The sequence below is a fragment of the Capsaspora owczarzaki genome (genome assembly GCF_000151315.2).
Source record: "Capsaspora owczarzaki ATCC 30864 unplaced genomic scaffold supercont2.1, whole genome shotgun sequence".
NCBI classification, from domain to species: Eukaryota; class Filasterea; order Ministeriida; family Capsasporidae; genus Capsaspora; species Capsaspora owczarzaki.
Window position 1 is genome coordinate 2,438,262 of NW_011887292.1, and position 15,184 is coordinate 2,453,445.

The window sequence follows — 15,184 nt, forward strand, 5'->3', positions numbered from 1 at the left end:
CTGCTCGGCAATGCTTGCTTTGGCTCTGCTCCTCCTCCTCGCCCTTATCTCGCCAAGCGCTGCAGCTGACTGTAGCGGCCAGCGTGTCCTGATTGCAAATTCCACGTCTGGCACGTTCACACCCAGCGACAGCGGATACCCAGCATTCACAACATGCCAGTGGCTCATTGAGGCGCCAGCACTGGCCAACGGCGGCACGCCGCTGCCCATCTTGCTCGAATTCTTGACGTTCGACACGGAATGCGCGTATGACTTTGTCGACGTTTACGATGGAGTCAACAGTACGTCGCCCAAACTCGGCGCATTAAACGGGCAGATTGCGGTTGCACCCTTGGTCGCACGGTCGGGGCACATGCTTGTTGTGCTCATTTCAGACATTAACTACGTGACGGCGGGCTTTACTGCTCGCTACTCGATCAACCCATGTCCTGCAAACTGCAGCGACCGCGGCATCTGCCAGGCCAACGGGCACTGCGCATGCAATCCCGGCTTTGCCGACCAAGGCTGCCAAACCGAGCTCTGCCCCAACAATTGCGCCGCTGCGCTCGGGCAAGGGCAGTGCGACCTGGCAACTGTCCACGGCTGTGTGTGTAACGCAGGGTATGGCGGACTGGACTGCTCTCAGCCAGTGGATGACCTCAACGACGGGTGGACACTGCTGGTCGGTGGCGCCTCGTCGGGCAACACTGGAACAGAGCGCGGCTTCCACACTACCGTGTACTCTCCACTCAACCACACGATTTTCGTCTATGGCGGTTACTCTCAGGAAGACCAGCTGCTCGGCAATGTCGTTGCGTACAACTTGGTCACACGCGCGCGGCCGCGAGAACTCACTTTTACCGCCCACGTTCCGTCGCCGCGCTATTCTCACTCGGCCATCCTCACGCCCGACAACCTGATGGTTGTTTACGGCGGCATTACGCTCGACCAGCACATCTCGGACGAAGTGTGGGTGCTCAGTCTCAATCGCAGCGTGTGGGAGCAGCGCATTCCTGCCGTGGGAGGGATTTCCCCGCCGCCACTGACGGGACACAGCGCCACCTACATTCCATCAAGCAACTCTATGGTTGTCATTGGTGGCAAAACCACGTTTGATCCCTTTCCAACGTCCATTTACGAGTACTCGATCGCTGCCAACCGGTGGTACCAACGCACACCGCGAGGATTCATTGCCGCCGGTGTGTACGGCCACTCGTCCGTCTACGTCGAGCATCTGCACAGCATTTTCGTGTACGGCGGCATCCGTCCGCTCTCCTCGTCGTATTCCTACCGCCTAAACACGCTGTATGTGCTTCAAGTCGACCACATGCGATGGATTCAGCTCCTGCCGTCCAACCCCATCCGCGCCAGTGCATTCCACGGCGCTTGGTTGGGAAGGTCTGAACGTAGCATGTACATCCAGGGTGGCTACGTCATGTCGCACAATGAAAACGACAACCGATGCTTCACCAACGACCTCTTTGCTTTTGACTTTGACTCGAACCGCTTCCGCACGGTCGAAGACAACTCGGACGCGCCCACGCGATACCTTCCAGGCCGACGCATGGGTCAGGGTGTTGTGACGGTTCGTGACTCCGTGTCGCCCGCCTTGGCTGCCGTTGACGCAGTCCTCGTCGGTGGGTTTGACGGCCAGGCTCTCTCGGATGCTGTCGCTTACCATGAAGAAACAAACCCCTGCCTCTCTGCCATGCAGCAAGCGTTGGCCTCCGGGGTCTCTGGAGACGTCGGCTCTGGCGCTGTCATGCAGCAATGCCAGAGCAATCCTTCCTGCGTTGCATGCTCCACGACTTTGGCATCCGGCTTTGTTCTTCCCAACATTACTGCTCAAGATGTCGTTCTTTCGAGCTTGCTCAACTCCAGCCAAGTCACGACCGCCTGCATCCAGCTGACGGACATTGCGAGGTACAATTGCTCGATGGCGCTGCCGACCACCCTCACCCAAGGCCACGCCTCGCAATCGTTCTGCGAGGCCCTGCGTTTCTGCAGCGACTGCACCGTCTTTTCAGACTGCGGTTGGTGCGCAACGACCGCAACGTGCGTGAACGCCTCGTCCGTTCTCGGCTGTCCCGCGTCCCTGTCTGGTCAGGCACCCGCCCCGATTGTTGTCGGCCTTGCGGCCTGTGTCTCTTCGTCTGTGACGAACGGATCTGTCGCCCAAGAGCGGTGGTACAATGTCGGAGGCAGTTCGGTTCAGGACATGTCGGTGTTGAGCACCTACCCCGACTACCCAGACATTGTCACCGTCCGAAGCGTAGAACTTGCTGCGGATATGAACGGCGACGCATTCACGCAGGGCACGCGCGTCCGTGGCTTTCTTGTTCCGCCGGAAACGGGCAATTTCACATTTTTCATTGCCAGCTCCATGTCTTCTGTGCTTGGCTTGAGCACGGCTGCCGACTCGAACGACATGTCGCTCGTTGTGAACATTGCCAGTGTCAACTACTTTAGCCCATTTCGCGATTACACGGCTCAACCCAGTCAGCAATCGGCGCCAGTTTTCCTCGCTGCCAACCGACGATACCTCTTCACCATCATCAACAAGCAAAGCGGAGAGTGGGGCAATCACTTTTCGGTTGCTTGGTTGCTGCCGTCACAAAACGCGTTCGGAAACGCCACGTCGGCCGAAGCGTCGGTTGTTTCTGCGCAATTCCTCGTGCCATACTACTCGTCCACCTCGAACAGTACCGCAACGCGTGCCAACATGACGCTCGCGCTTGCTGGAGCGGTCAGCTGCAGCACGCACCCCAGCTGCAAAGGCTGCATTGCCGACGCCTCGTGTGCGTGGTGCAAGTCCACTGGTAGGTGCGCAGAGCGAATGACTGGACTCCAAATGACCGCCTCCAACACGACGTCCGTGTGCCCACAAGACGCCCTGGAAGTGGACGACCAATCTTGTCCGCTGTGTGGCAACTATTTCACTTGCCGTGGCTGTGTTTCGTCGAGCACCAGCTGCCAGTGGGCGTATGGAAGCTGCTACCCCTCGCAGTACGGAATTGACAGCTCGGCCACCGTCACCGCCCCTGCCTTCTGCCCCACGCCTTGTCGTAACTTTACATCCTGCGCCACTTGTGTCGGAAATGGCAATCCGGCAGCGTGCAACTGGTGCCCGGCGACCCAAACGTGCGACGAAATTTCGAGCTTTGTTGCCGTGTTCACCGCTGGCCAGTGTGGCACGGGCTACGCCACCGACACGAGCATGTGCGTGGATTGTAGTAGGTTTGGCGATTGTCGCAGCTGTCTGGCCCAGGACACCTGCGGCTGGTGCTCAAACACAACCAACGGCCTTGGCGGCGTGTGCATGGGTGGAACACTGTCGGGTGCCACGGCCGAATGCGCCGCCAATCCATCACGCCAATGGTCTTGGTTTACCTGCCCAGACATTAACGAGTGCGCGCTGGGATTGAGCAACTGCGCCAGCAACGCGACCTGCCAGAACACCCCGGACTCGTTCACATGCACGTGCAACCCCGGTTTTCTGGGCGACGGCGTCTCCTGTGCGCCAGATTGCTCTGCCGTCCCGTCCTCCAACAGCTCCGACCCAACACTCCGCCCCTCCTGTGGCGACATGGGAGTGTGTGTTGCACCAAACACGTGTGAATGTGATCCAGTGTGGACTGGTACAGACTGCCGCACGAGCTGCAGCTGCAATGGTGTCCTGAATTGCACGGCGGCACTCAATTGCGTCGATATTGACGAGTGTGCCCAAGGGCTGGACGATTGCGATGTTCACGCCGACTGCGTCAATGTCCCTTCCACGTTTGAGTGCGTCTGCAAGGCCGGATACGCTGGGAACGGCACCTTTTGCGAGCCCGTCTGCCCTGGCGGCTGCAACGGCGGTGTCTGTAGCTCCCCGTCGAATTGCACCAACTGTCCGTTCGGGTACACTGGTGCCTCGTGTCAAGTCGCCTGTCAGTGCAACGGACACAGCGACTGTCTCCCCGACGCGCCAAATGTTTGCTTGTCGTGCCAAAACCGCACCACAGGTCCATCCTGCAACCAGTGCATCCCAGGCTCGTACGGCACTCCCACTCAGCCGGCGGGATGTCAGGCCTGCGCATGCAACGGGCATGCAAACACTGTCATTGGCGAATGCAACAATGTGACTGGTGTTTGCTTCTGTCTGCCTCCGTACGAGGGTCCATCCTGCACAGCCTGCGCTTCCGGATTTTACTACTCGGCAACCAACAAGTTGTGTCTGGCGGCGTGCAGCGGTCGCAAAACGTTGCGCTTCGACCAGGGTGCGATCGGTACGAACGGCGTGTACCCGCCAGATTCCGTCTGCAGCTGGCTCATTGTGGCGGAGCCTTCGGCTGTGTCCAATGCATCCTATTTTGTTGCTTCGCGGCCCGAGCGAGCCAGGTTTGATGATGGTGATGATGATGATGATGATGGCATGGATACAGCTACGGCCTCCACGACTTTGCGGTCTACAAACATCAACAAACAACAAAGTCAGTCAGTGAAGGCGTTTGTGGAGCGCGCGCCCTTCCTTGACAGCGATCACGGGCGCGAGATTGCGCGCCGCATTCTCGGGTCGGACTCTGAAGCAGCAGAAATCGTCTCTGAACAATCCCTCACGCCGCTGGCCATCACACTCGACTTTTACTCGTTTGGCAGCGAGTGTCTGTTTGACTACTTGTTTGTGTTTGATGGATCCTCGACAAGTGCTCCGCTCCTTGGCTCCTTTTCGGGCCTGGCAGTGATTCCCCCAATCATTGTCGCCCGCTCTGGCACAATGCTGGTTGTCATGTACAGCGACATTAACTACACTGTCGGTGGCTTCGAGGCCAAGTACGCCATTTCCGCATGTCCGAATGACTGCTCTGGGCACGGCGATTGCACGGCATCGGTTGGAATCTGCACGTGCCACCCTGGGTTTGCGGGAGTCGCTTGTGAACGGCCCCTTTGTCCCAACAGTTGTCATCCAGAGCTCTCGTCCATGAACGCGTGCGATGTGTCGCGTGGAGTGTGTCGCTGCGCACCCCACCTGGGTGGCACCGACTGCAGTGTGAACGTGTCGAGCGCAAGCCCCGCGCTGACTTGGAGCACGCTCAGCCAAGACCAGGCAGTGATTGTCGGCCCTGCAACCAACGCTGCGCAAGCGAGCATCATTCTGCCGACTGATTTTCCGCCCCGTGCCGGTCACACTGCCCAGTACGATGCCTCTCGCAACTCGGTCTTTGTTTTCGGCGGCTATGGCCAGCGCGACACGGTTCTCAACGACTTGTGGCAGTTTGACGTGCGCTCGCGACGGTGGACTTTAGTCCAACCCGCAGACGCGTCGGCCGCCGTGCCGCGCGGCCGGCACTCTCACGCCATGGTGCTTTCGCCCGAACGTGACTCGCTAATTGTGGTTGGTGGCTGGGCTTACGAGCCCTTCCAGCCAGTAGGCGATATCTGGGAGTTTCATCTCGGGACGCGCACCTGGAACCTGCTCCACGCTGGGTCGTTGGCCACCGATCTGCCGGTCGCCACGCTGCTTCCTGCCATTTCGGGCCACAGCGCCACCCTTGTCGACAGCACCATTTACATTCTCGGAGGCCGCACAGCGCAGACCAACTTTAACACGCGTGTCTTTGCCTTCAGCTTTGCGCTGGGTGCTGTTCGCGTCGTCAATACTGTGGGTGTCAACGCGCTTGGCATGTACGGTCACACCGCCGTGTATTCTCCTGGAACAGACGAGATTATCGTGTTTGGAGGCATCCAGCTGCTCGACAACAATCTCATCTACACGTCCAACTCGGCACGGCTCTACTCGTTTGTTGTTGGCAAGAAGGCCTGGCGCTCTTTGCCCGACCGCGTCTCTCCCGACGGCCTGAACGTCCTGCCCAGCGCCAACCATGCGGCCGTGTTTGTACCCACCGGCTCGTACATGATTGTCGTCGGCGGCAGTTCCTTCATCCACGGTTGGCTCGAGATGTGCATGACGGCCACCGTAAGCATGTTCGCGCCGTCGTGTCGTGTCTGGGCGCTGCCAAACGTGCCACTGTCCAGTCCCGTGACCGTTGCCAACTCAATGTCAAACCGTCTGGGCCACGCACTGGTGTTTGTGCCCGCCAACTTTGACGGGGACGCTGACATTGCAGCACGCGTCCTTTTGATTGGCGGGTTTGACGGCCGCGTCCGCGCAGACGTGCACTCCTTGTCGGTACCTGCCTCGCTGTGTAGTCTGTACTCGATGGGTCGATGCTTGTCGGACGCATCGTGCACTTGGTGCGCCACTCCCCTGTCTGCCAACTACTCTGGACCCCTGTGTCTCCCAAGCAGCAGCAACACGGCCAGCATCTGCAACCAAACGACGTCCAACAATGGCGATTGCTCCATCGATTGCTCGTCAGCCTCGATCTCGTGTGAGGCCTGCTCGTCGCTGCGATCCGGTTGCTCCTGGTGCACTGGCACGCGACAATGCCAGGCCGCGAATGCCACGTGCACCTCGGGCCAGTCCATCCCTTATAATGGCATTTGCCCCCTGTATCCGTGTGCCGCCAAGCAAAGCTGCCGTGAGTGCACCGTTTCTGGCCAGTGCAGCTGGACTGGCTCCGCTTGCACCACCGCGTCGCCTCCCAACGCCATTACCAACATTGCCAATTGCCGTGCACCGTGCAGTAGCAACACGAACTGCTCCACGTGTCTTCTTGCAGACAATACCGGCAACATTCCCTGTCTGTGGTGTGAATCGACCTCCACCTGTCTGGACTTTAATGCATACACGGGCGTGTTTGACTTTGGCCAGTGTTTCGAGTGGAGTCAGGTCCCCGACCGGTGCGCGCCAGACTGCAGCGTCTTCCAAACGTGCGATCAGTGCCAAAGCAACCTCCGGTGCGGGTGGTGTGCCGATCCTGGCGCCCTCGGCACTGGCCGCTGCCTGAACGGAAACAGCGAGGGTCCAGATCCCGGGCTCAATTGCACGGTGCCCAGTCCCGCCTACATTGGCAACAGCACCGCCCCTCCGACTTGGAATTATGCCACGTGTCCGGACGTTGATGAGTGTCTCACCGGCCAAGCCAACTGCCCCGTCAACTCTACCGTCTGCGTCAACACGCCCGATTCGTACGAGTGCCAGTGCCTGCCTGGCTACCAGCCGAGCGGCAGCACGTGCATCGCCTATTGTGCCCAGCAGTGCGTTTTCGGCGTGTGCGTGCAGCCCAACGTTTGCAAGTGCAACCGGGGTTACATTGGTCTCAACTGCTCCATGGATTGTGGCTGCAACGGCCACAGCACGTGTCAGACATACGGCGTCTGCGAGCGTTGCATGGACAACACGGCCGGTTTGCGATGCGAGGTTTGCAGCGATGGCTACTACGGCAACCCGGTCAACGGACAGTCGTGCTCCTCGTGCTACTCTCATTGCAACCAGCACACGACGTCGTGCAACCCCGCCACGGGCATTTGCTCTGGTTGCAACAACTCAACCACGGGTGATCTGTGTCAGATTTGCCTGCCAGGATTCACCCGACTTGGCCAGAACCCGGTCATTTGTGGACCGTGCATTTGCAATGGCCACTCGTCGACGTGCGACGCCATCACTGGCGTGTGCAACTGCCAAGATAACACGCGAGGAACTCAGTGCGAGCAATGTGCACGAGGCTACATGGGCCTGCCCACGAATGGCAACCAGTGCTTCCTGGTGTTGGGTGAGGGCGAGCTGCAGGGTCCCGACCAAGTCGGTCGCGGCGAGGCGCTCTATTATGCAATCTCGCCAAAGTACACGAACGTGGACATTCGCCTGACCGTGGACGTGTTTGATGGATTGGTGACCACCTACCTGTCGCCGCGCTCGGACAAGGCGGTGAAGGCCGACACTGAAGTGCAGACCGGTCTCTCGCGCCGAACGGATCTGGTCATCTCGTACCTCGATCACGACTTTTTGTCGTCCCACTTTTACTTGCAGGTGCACGGCACCTCCAATGCCACTTTTATGGTGTACTTTGCGCAGCGTGTGACCCAGATCGACCTGTTTGTCTTCTTCTCCGTGTTCTTCTCCTGCTTCTTCCTGTTGCTCTCCGTCATGTTCCTTGTGTGGAGGGCCCGCATGTCTCGCGCGCGGCGTCTGGCTATCGCGCGTCGGCAAACCGAGCTGCGTCAGATGGCATCTCGCCCAATGTCGTCCGTCCGGGTTATCATGTCTCAAGCCATGGGTAACTATCGCAAACTGGCGCTCGCGCCCATTGCCTACCAACCACTGGTCAATGGCCAGGCTACAACGATGACGGTTCTGGTCGAGCTTCCCGGTCCCGGCAGCAACGCCCAGGCAGGCACGACTTCGTCGCCCGTCCCAGTGGCCGGCAAGCCAGCCAATCCTGTCGCCAGGAACGTGGCTGCCGTGGCGGCTCTGGCACCCATGGCTGCTTCTTGGGAGCGAAAGCCGCCATTGGTCATTGCTTCAAACAAGTCCATCGAGTTTGAGCTGCTTGAGACCTCGTTTGGTGGCGATGAGGCAGAGCCAGGCGAGCCAGGCGATGTTGCGTTGACCGAACTCGCCGGCGCTGAAGGTCGAGCCAGCTCTTCGTCGTCATCGTCGTCGTCGTCGTCGCCGTTGTCGAGCACTGGCCACGATGAAGATGCTGTGGCTAGTGGCAATGCTGACGCTGCTTCTTCTGTTGATCAGAAAGAGCCCGTCGCTCCTGCACAACAGAGTTCAGCTGAGCCTGACGCCGTCGAGAACGACCAAGCCTCGCCCCGTCCTTCTGCCGAAGAGGGCACTGCCGCTGTCGCTGGTGAGCCTGGACAACCTTCGCCCTCCGATGCGCCTGGAGCTCCCGAGCAGGCCAATCTTTCCGATGCGATTCCTGCGGGTGAGGGTGTGCAAGCAGCGACGGATGCCGCCGTTGAGCCTGTGGTGAACACTGCGGCAAAAGAAGCACCCTCTCGATCCGCAGCGCCAGCCACCGCAACAGCCGCAACAGTTGCTCGACCTCAGTCATCTTTACCTGGACTGCGCACCGTTGCGTTTGCTACGTCCATCATTGCCCTCGATCGTCGCACCTACGAAGTGCTCACTGTGCCCTTGACGCAGGACGACACGGCTTTGAAAGAACCCCGCCGTCCCGGCCATTTCTTGACGAGCCTGCTCCGACAACGCCGTCGTAATCAGCAGCCCTAGTTACTGCTTTGGTTGGGGGTGGGTGTTTGGTCGAGGAGGAAACGGGGTGTCAAAGTTTCACGAATTCCGAAATGAGGTTTGCCCCCATTCGTTTTGCTTGACAACCATGAAAGTTCCACTTTGATTTTGTGTGCGGAATTTGTTGTTGTTTGTTTGTTCGTTTGTTTGCTTGTTTGTTTGTTTGTTTGTTTGATTCCTCTGTTGGTTTCCTGTGTTCGCGTTCGTTCGTTATGATTCGTTGTTAATTTCTTCTTGCTTTTTGTGATTGTTTTTTTTTTGTATTTTTACTTTCAATGTAGATAGATACAGTCAGCTACTTTCGCCAAACATTTGCGCTGTACATGCGCTGCTCGCACGCGACCAACTGCAAAATCACATTGTACAGGCTTGACTGTTGCCCAAGCAACGTCATGATCGTGGCAGCAATGTGTTGCTCGCTAATATCCTTTGTCACATCGGACATGAATCCGTAGATCTGGCGGAACAAGGCGAGGCCGAGTTTGTTTTCGACAAACGCTCGCAGCGCTTCGATTCGTAGAAATCGAGAGCTTCCGTGTTGACCATCTGGTTGATCCGCCTCAGACCAAATACCGGCCATCATTTCCGCCACCTCAAGGTCGAGAGCCTCGACAGCAGGGACGACAGGCAGCTTTCTCACTGTTTCTGCGGACAGCGAAGTGCTGCTACTGCTGTAGCTGCTGCTGCTCGCGCCACCAGTGCTGCTGCAACTACTACTGCTGCTGGCTTGGCCGCTACTGTTGGGTGAAGACCATCCGGAATCTTCATCTGCCCAATTTTGCACCTGCGGATGAGATGAGGGGCATTTCGCGCTGTTGCTTTCCGCCATTCTGGCAGGGTGATTCACCTCGTGCTGGGGTTGGGGTTGGTGTGCGTGGGTATGCAGCGTATCAGGTGCGCATCGAGTCTTCTTGGACTCGTGGCCGATGGGAACGAAAGGTTCTGGTTGCGGGTGGTCGGTTGCGAGAGTTGTGCGTGGAGGCTGGCGTTCTTCCCCATGGCCCGAAGCCGCCCCTAAACTCGAGCAGGCAGCAGTCTCGGATCGTGAGACGTTTTCAAGCGGCCGTGCTGCCACGTAGACTTCGTGTTCAAAGAGAGTCTCTGTCAGGAGCGCTTGGGCTGTTGGCCGGTACTCGGGATGAAGATGCAACAACTTGTCCACGACGAGAGCCAGTTGGGGTGTGTAAAAGCTAGAGTTTTTTTCAAGCAGCAAGGGCGGTGAGGGGAAACAACCATCAAAGGTACGCCCGCCTATCGAGAGCAGGATGCAAGGCGAAAGTGTTGAAGGTGAATCCAAAGAAGGCTGGTTACCTTGGTATGGGCGGATATCGACCTGTCAGGATTTTGAGGACCAAGGCGCGGATGGATTGCGCGTCAAATGCGTGTTTGAGCGTCACCATCTCGTATAGGACGCAACCCAGGGCCCACATGTCGGACTTGAAATCGTACGGCTTTGACTCGCAGATTTCCGGCGACAGGTAATATGGGGTTCCCACAAGCGTTCGCGCGTGATCGTGCGTGTTGCTGAGAACACGAGAGATGCCGAAATCGCCCAGCTTGACCACGTCGGATTTGGTCAAGAAAATGTTCTGTGTTTTCAAGTCTATGCGCAGCAGCGAGGGTGAGTTTGTGGGTTTCTTTGTTTTGCTTGAGGTAAGTCAAATGGATTTTCCGCGCATTTTCCGCGCAGTGTGTACCTCGATGGAGAATTCGCCTTCCGTGGAGATACGACAGTGCTTCTCCGAGTTGGAACAACCAGCTAACAATTTGCTGTGACGGTGAGGAGAGAGTTAGTCGAAAACAAACTCGTTCCTCCTGCTGCTGCTGCTGCTGTTCTCTTGTGGCTGGACCGCACTTACCTGCTCTCCAAAGTGAATTCCGCGACGCTCTTTGATGCGCTGATGCATGTCGCCTATTGTACAATGGCGATTTTGTGCACAAAGAAAAATTCAAGTTGGGTGAGACTTGGACGTTGACAATTTTGGCAGTCATCAACCACTCGTCACTGCCAACCACGACGTGAGCCACCAAGTCTCCAGAATGCTTCGACGTACCGCCATCTGCGTACTCCATACAAATAATCAAAGACCCTGCATTCGTGAAGGCTCCCTTGTACTTGACAATGTGCGGGTGCACCAGCTTGCGCAAAATCTGCAATTCCCGTAGCGCCTTGGATTTCTCGTCCCGCTCCATGCGAGCACAGGGAATTTCCTTCACGGCAAGTCGCTCGCCGTCGGAGATTGTCTCAACGAGGTAGACGGTGCCAAAGCTGCCCTTCCCGAGAAGCCCCAGCTTGCGAAATGGGGCGACTTTGGGCCGCGCGTCGTTGATGGATGTGACAGCTTCGGGCGTTTTCACCTGCTGGTCCGCTGGGATTTGTGCTCGAGGCACGCGAGGGCACGATGCGACTGCCACTGCAACAGCTGGCTGGGTCAATCGCGACATTGATCAGATTGTTTTGTGTGAGAGCGTGGAATTGGATTGAGAGCAAAAAAACCGGAGAGCAGCAGAAAGAACAATTGGACGTTGAGAAGCGGGTGCGAAATGTGAGACGTTGAGCAGCTGGAAGCAAAAGACTGCGACCGCATTTGGTTTTAGTGGTGTGATGTATGGTAGTTTGTAAAAGTGTAATTTTTTTGCTCCGTTGTGTATGTTGCTGGAAGGATGGTACTGAGATGTTGGAGATTGAAAAAAAAAAAACCGCAGTTTCGCACAGTTTATTCACACGTTGGGCACGACATGCATCCATCCGAACGGATCAGGCTCATCTCCACGCTGAATTGCCTTGAGTCTGTCGTAGAGTCGCTTCATAATCTGAAGAAATCCAAAGAGTGAGACGATTCGATCAAAAAGCACTGGTTTCAACTCATCATTCATCATTCGCCTTGAATATTGAATCATTCGTCACGTGCTGCACGTACCGGCCCAATGGTTAAAGTGCCGATGCTAATAACATCGGCATCCGTGACAATACGATTGACAGGCGAGAGCACAACGGCGGTGCCGCATGCCGCCACTTCGGCAAAGCGAGCCACTTCTTCAATTGCAATTTGGCGACGCTCTACTGGAATGCCCATGTCGGCGCATAGTTGCATCAGAGAAGCGTTGGTGATACTTGGGAGAACGGTCCGTGACTCGGGTGTGACATAGTGGCCGTTGGCGTCGATGGCGACAAAATTGGACGTGCTGAACTCGTCAATGTACTTGTGGTGAAGCGGATCGAGATACAAGCTCAATGGGTAGCCCTGTTCCAAGCCAAAAAAAAAAGTGGTGTGTGGCAGTCAAGAGCAAAAGAAAGAAAACAAACCACGGCCGTTCGCAAAATGGATGAGCAATCTTGTTCGGTTTGATCGAGAATTACTGCACAAACGGGTGTCCCCATCCCGAAACGCCTCCTAGCTCTGTTCCGGACGACACGTTACCTTCTTTTTCGAGCTCAGTGTCGACTCCATGCTTGCAGCATAGTTGCCGGCGGCCTTGACATGGCCGACACCGAGCGGAGCAGCGCGGTCGGCGTCGCGAACGACCAACGCCGTCACTGCACTCGTGCCAGCGTAGTAATCGCCAACCGGCACCACGTACACAATGAAGGTGTACTCGTCTGCAGGCTCTGGCGGCACTCGCGCGCCGCTGCCAAACAGAATTGGCCGGATGTAGAGCGACCCGCCGTGCTCATAGGACGGGATGAAGTCGGCGTTGGCGCGGATGCAACGCTCAATGGCGGCGATAAACACGTCTGTCGGCACAACAGGCATCATCAGACGCTCTGCAGACTCTGCCATCCGCGCCGCGTTCCGGTCTGGGCGGAAAACCCGAACTCGCCCATCCCGACAGCGGAACGCCTTCAGCCCTTCAAACACGGACTGGCCATAGTGCAGCGCAGTCGCTGCAATGTGAACACGGACGTACGGCGATGCTTGCAGTTCGGCGTCGTCAGACCACTTTCCATTGCGCCAGACGTATCTGGTGTTGTTGAGAACGAGAATTGGTGAGATTCGCACTCGATTGCTAACGAATACATTCTGCATCTCGGTCCATGCAAGAGCTCGAGGAGTTTATTGTGCAGTAGTAGTAGCGTACTGGACATGCCCGTTGGTTTGGACAAAGTCAAATCCCAGCTTGTCGGGGACGCGTGACATGGTTTTTTTTGTGCAGAATTGAGACTGAGTTTGTCGAGCCGAGCGAGCCTTTGCTAGTTATTATTTGGAGGCGGCGCGCGTATGGCTTAAGAATCGTGCAGCGAAGAGCAAGAAGAACGCTTCAATGGGAATAGTTTTGCTCAACAGTGTATTTTCGTGTTGTTTGTGTGTCTTTGTAAAAACATCAAAATTTACGCCTGAATGAAATGACATCTGCATGTCGTCGCACGTTTCGACTTGACAAGCACCAACTTCTGAATCTAATCCCACTACTCGAGGTGGAAGTAGCCCACGGAGCGCAAGTAAATACCATCAGGCTCGGAGCGCACAATGTGCACCTTGAGCCGGATGCGCGCGGAAAACCCAGACCGCGTGAGCAAGGTAAACGAGCATTCGTAGTATGCCACGCGAGAATGCACAGACACGAGGTGGCAGAGCGCTGCGAGGGCGGCGTCGCGTGTGTCGAGAAGACTGCAGAGCATGCGAAGGTCTTCGATAATTTCTTGGAACGAGTAGCCCGAAAGCTTGCACAAAGCGTCGTTCGCATCAATAACTTGCGCATTAATGTCCCAGACACAGCTGGGCCATGCCATGCCACGCTCGTCGACACCGCCGCCGGGCACGTAGCGTGGAATGGCGCCCGACGAGAAGAATTTCGGTCGGATGCGCTCCCACAGCAGCAGCGATTCGCGCACGCCAGTCATGAGCGACTGTCTGAGGGCCGGGTTGCGCTTGTTGCTGCGATACATGAGAATAGTCTTGCGCATGTCTGCCAGCAACGCAAGCAGTCGTTGAACCGAGATATCGCCAGCTTGGAACCATGCTTGGTCTGCGCACAAAACCTTGACACACCGACCGTCTTTGCTACTACTGGAAAGGTCGGAGATGGGTGAGCTTGGTCTGCTGATCAGGCTGGAAGACAGCTCGCTAGTAACGCCAAAGGCTGATTCGCTTCGTTGAATGAGCGCTCTGGTCTTGCGGGACGAACCCTTCAAAAAGTCCGTGACAGGGTCGCCTTGGAAGTCTGGCATGAATACAAACACATTCTTGCACCGCAGTTCGTTCTCTGAAATGTATGGGATGGGCCGCGGAATCCGGGGAATAGTGAGCCGACGGTCGTTTTCGTCCGCAGCGTCTGTCGACGAGGGCGACGAGGCGAGGGACGAGCTTGCGGTGGGCGAGATGGGCTCCAAGCCCGACGGTTGCCGCTGTCCACTCGGTGGTTGCGGTGCCGGCTCGAGCATGCGCTGGCTCTCGCGCTGCTGCAGCTGCCTGAGCAGGTGCGAGAACGGGAGATGCTGCTTGGGATGGCTCACCAACTCGTGGGCAAGATAATTGGCCGGTGAGAACTCCTGCCCAGCGCCACCCGACGTTGCGGCCGTGAATGAAGCGTTTGGCATGGCAACGGGGGCTTGGGAAATGGCACCCGGAGGATGTGGATGTGTCGCATCAACAACCATGTCCGGCAAGGCACTTAGTGGGTTGTGTGATAGTACGCCGCTCGCCAGTGACGACTGCAATAGCGCAGCCTCATCGTCATCCAGCAAGGCAATGAATTGCATGCCCGAGTCTGCCAGGTTTGCGCCAGAGCTTGTTTCGCTGCTGGCTTTCAAGGAAAGGGTGTCAAACGGCAAATCATCCGAGTTGGCCGCATCCAAACTGGAGCTGAATGCAGCCTGTCGCGCGTAGCCGAGGGGATCTAATGCGGTCGCCAAGCCAGCAGCACCGGAGGACGATAACGAGTTGAGAAAGCTCTGGAACGGAGATGCCGTAGGTGCGCTTGCGCTTGGCGGAGCGCTGAGGGCCGAAAAGGGGTCGACGCCCTTGCCAAAGCCAGAAGAGTGTTGCTGTTGTTGTTGTTGTTGTGGATGCTGGTATTGCTGCTCCTGGCCCGTCGTCGCCGTCGTAGTAGTGGATGGAGTGG

The 15,184-nt window shown here is 57.1% G+C and overlaps 4 protein-coding genes across 4 annotated transcripts; 1 reads left to right on the forward strand and 3 right to left on the reverse strand.

The window, feature by feature from the left end:
• Positions 1-10: 10 nt before the first annotated feature.
• On the forward strand, positions 11-9,103 carry CAOG_00758 (hypothetical protein; the record flags this gene model as incomplete). The annotated part of the gene is made up of 2 exons (XM_004365572.1): positions 11-4,791; positions 5,008-9,103. The coding sequence occupies 2 exons, from the start codon at positions 11-13 to the stop codon at positions 9,101-9,103; spliced, it is 8,877 nt and encodes a 2,958-aa protein (XP_004365629.1).
• Positions 9,104-9,416: 313 nt separating this feature from the next.
• CAOG_00759 (Nek4 protein) lies at positions 9,417-11,566 on the reverse strand (the record flags this gene model as incomplete). Its single annotated transcript, XM_004365573.1, has 5 exons — positions 9,417-10,311; positions 10,433-10,724; positions 10,819-10,891; positions 10,981-11,033; positions 11,176-11,566. 5 exons carry the CDS (start codon positions 11,564-11,566, stop codon positions 9,417-9,419), a joined length of 1,704 nt encoding a protein of 567 aa, XP_004365630.1.
• A 245-nt stretch (positions 11,567-11,811) lies between these two features.
• Positions 11,812-13,272, reverse strand: CAOG_00760 (branched-chain amino acid aminotransferase). Its single transcript, XM_004365574.2, has 4 exons — positions 13,202-13,272; positions 12,544-13,084; positions 12,043-12,366; positions 11,812-11,935 (listed from the first exon to the last, which is right to left on the reverse strand). The coding sequence occupies exons 1-4, from the start codon at positions 13,258-13,260 to the stop codon at positions 11,843-11,845; spliced, it is 1,017 nt and encodes a 338-aa protein (XP_004365631.1). The 5' UTR covers positions 13,261-13,272; the 3' UTR covers positions 11,812-11,842.
• A 257-nt stretch (positions 13,273-13,529) lies between these two features.
• Positions 13,530-15,107, reverse strand: CAOG_08439 (hypothetical protein; the record flags this gene model as incomplete). Its single annotated transcript, XM_011271708.1, has 1 exon — positions 13,530-15,107. A coding segment is annotated over one exon (1,578 nt), but the record flags the coding sequence as incomplete, so codon positions are not given.
• Between the last annotated feature and the right edge of the window lie 77 nt (positions 15,108-15,184).

Bases quoted from the DNA above. Each gene is read 5' to 3' on its own strand.
- CAOG_00760 (XM_004365574.2), bottom strand. From the start codon at position 13,260: ATGTCACGCGTCCCCGACAAGCTGGGATTTGACTTTGTCCAAACCAAC. The intron at 13,085-13,201 runs GTACGCTACTAC...CAACAACACCAG, and splicing joins CAAACCAACGGGCATGTCCA to ATACGTCTGGCGCAATGGAA. The intron at 11,936-12,042 runs GTACGTGCAGCA...GGATTTCTTCAG, and splicing joins GCACTTTAACCATTGGGCCG to ATTATGAAGCGACTCTACGA.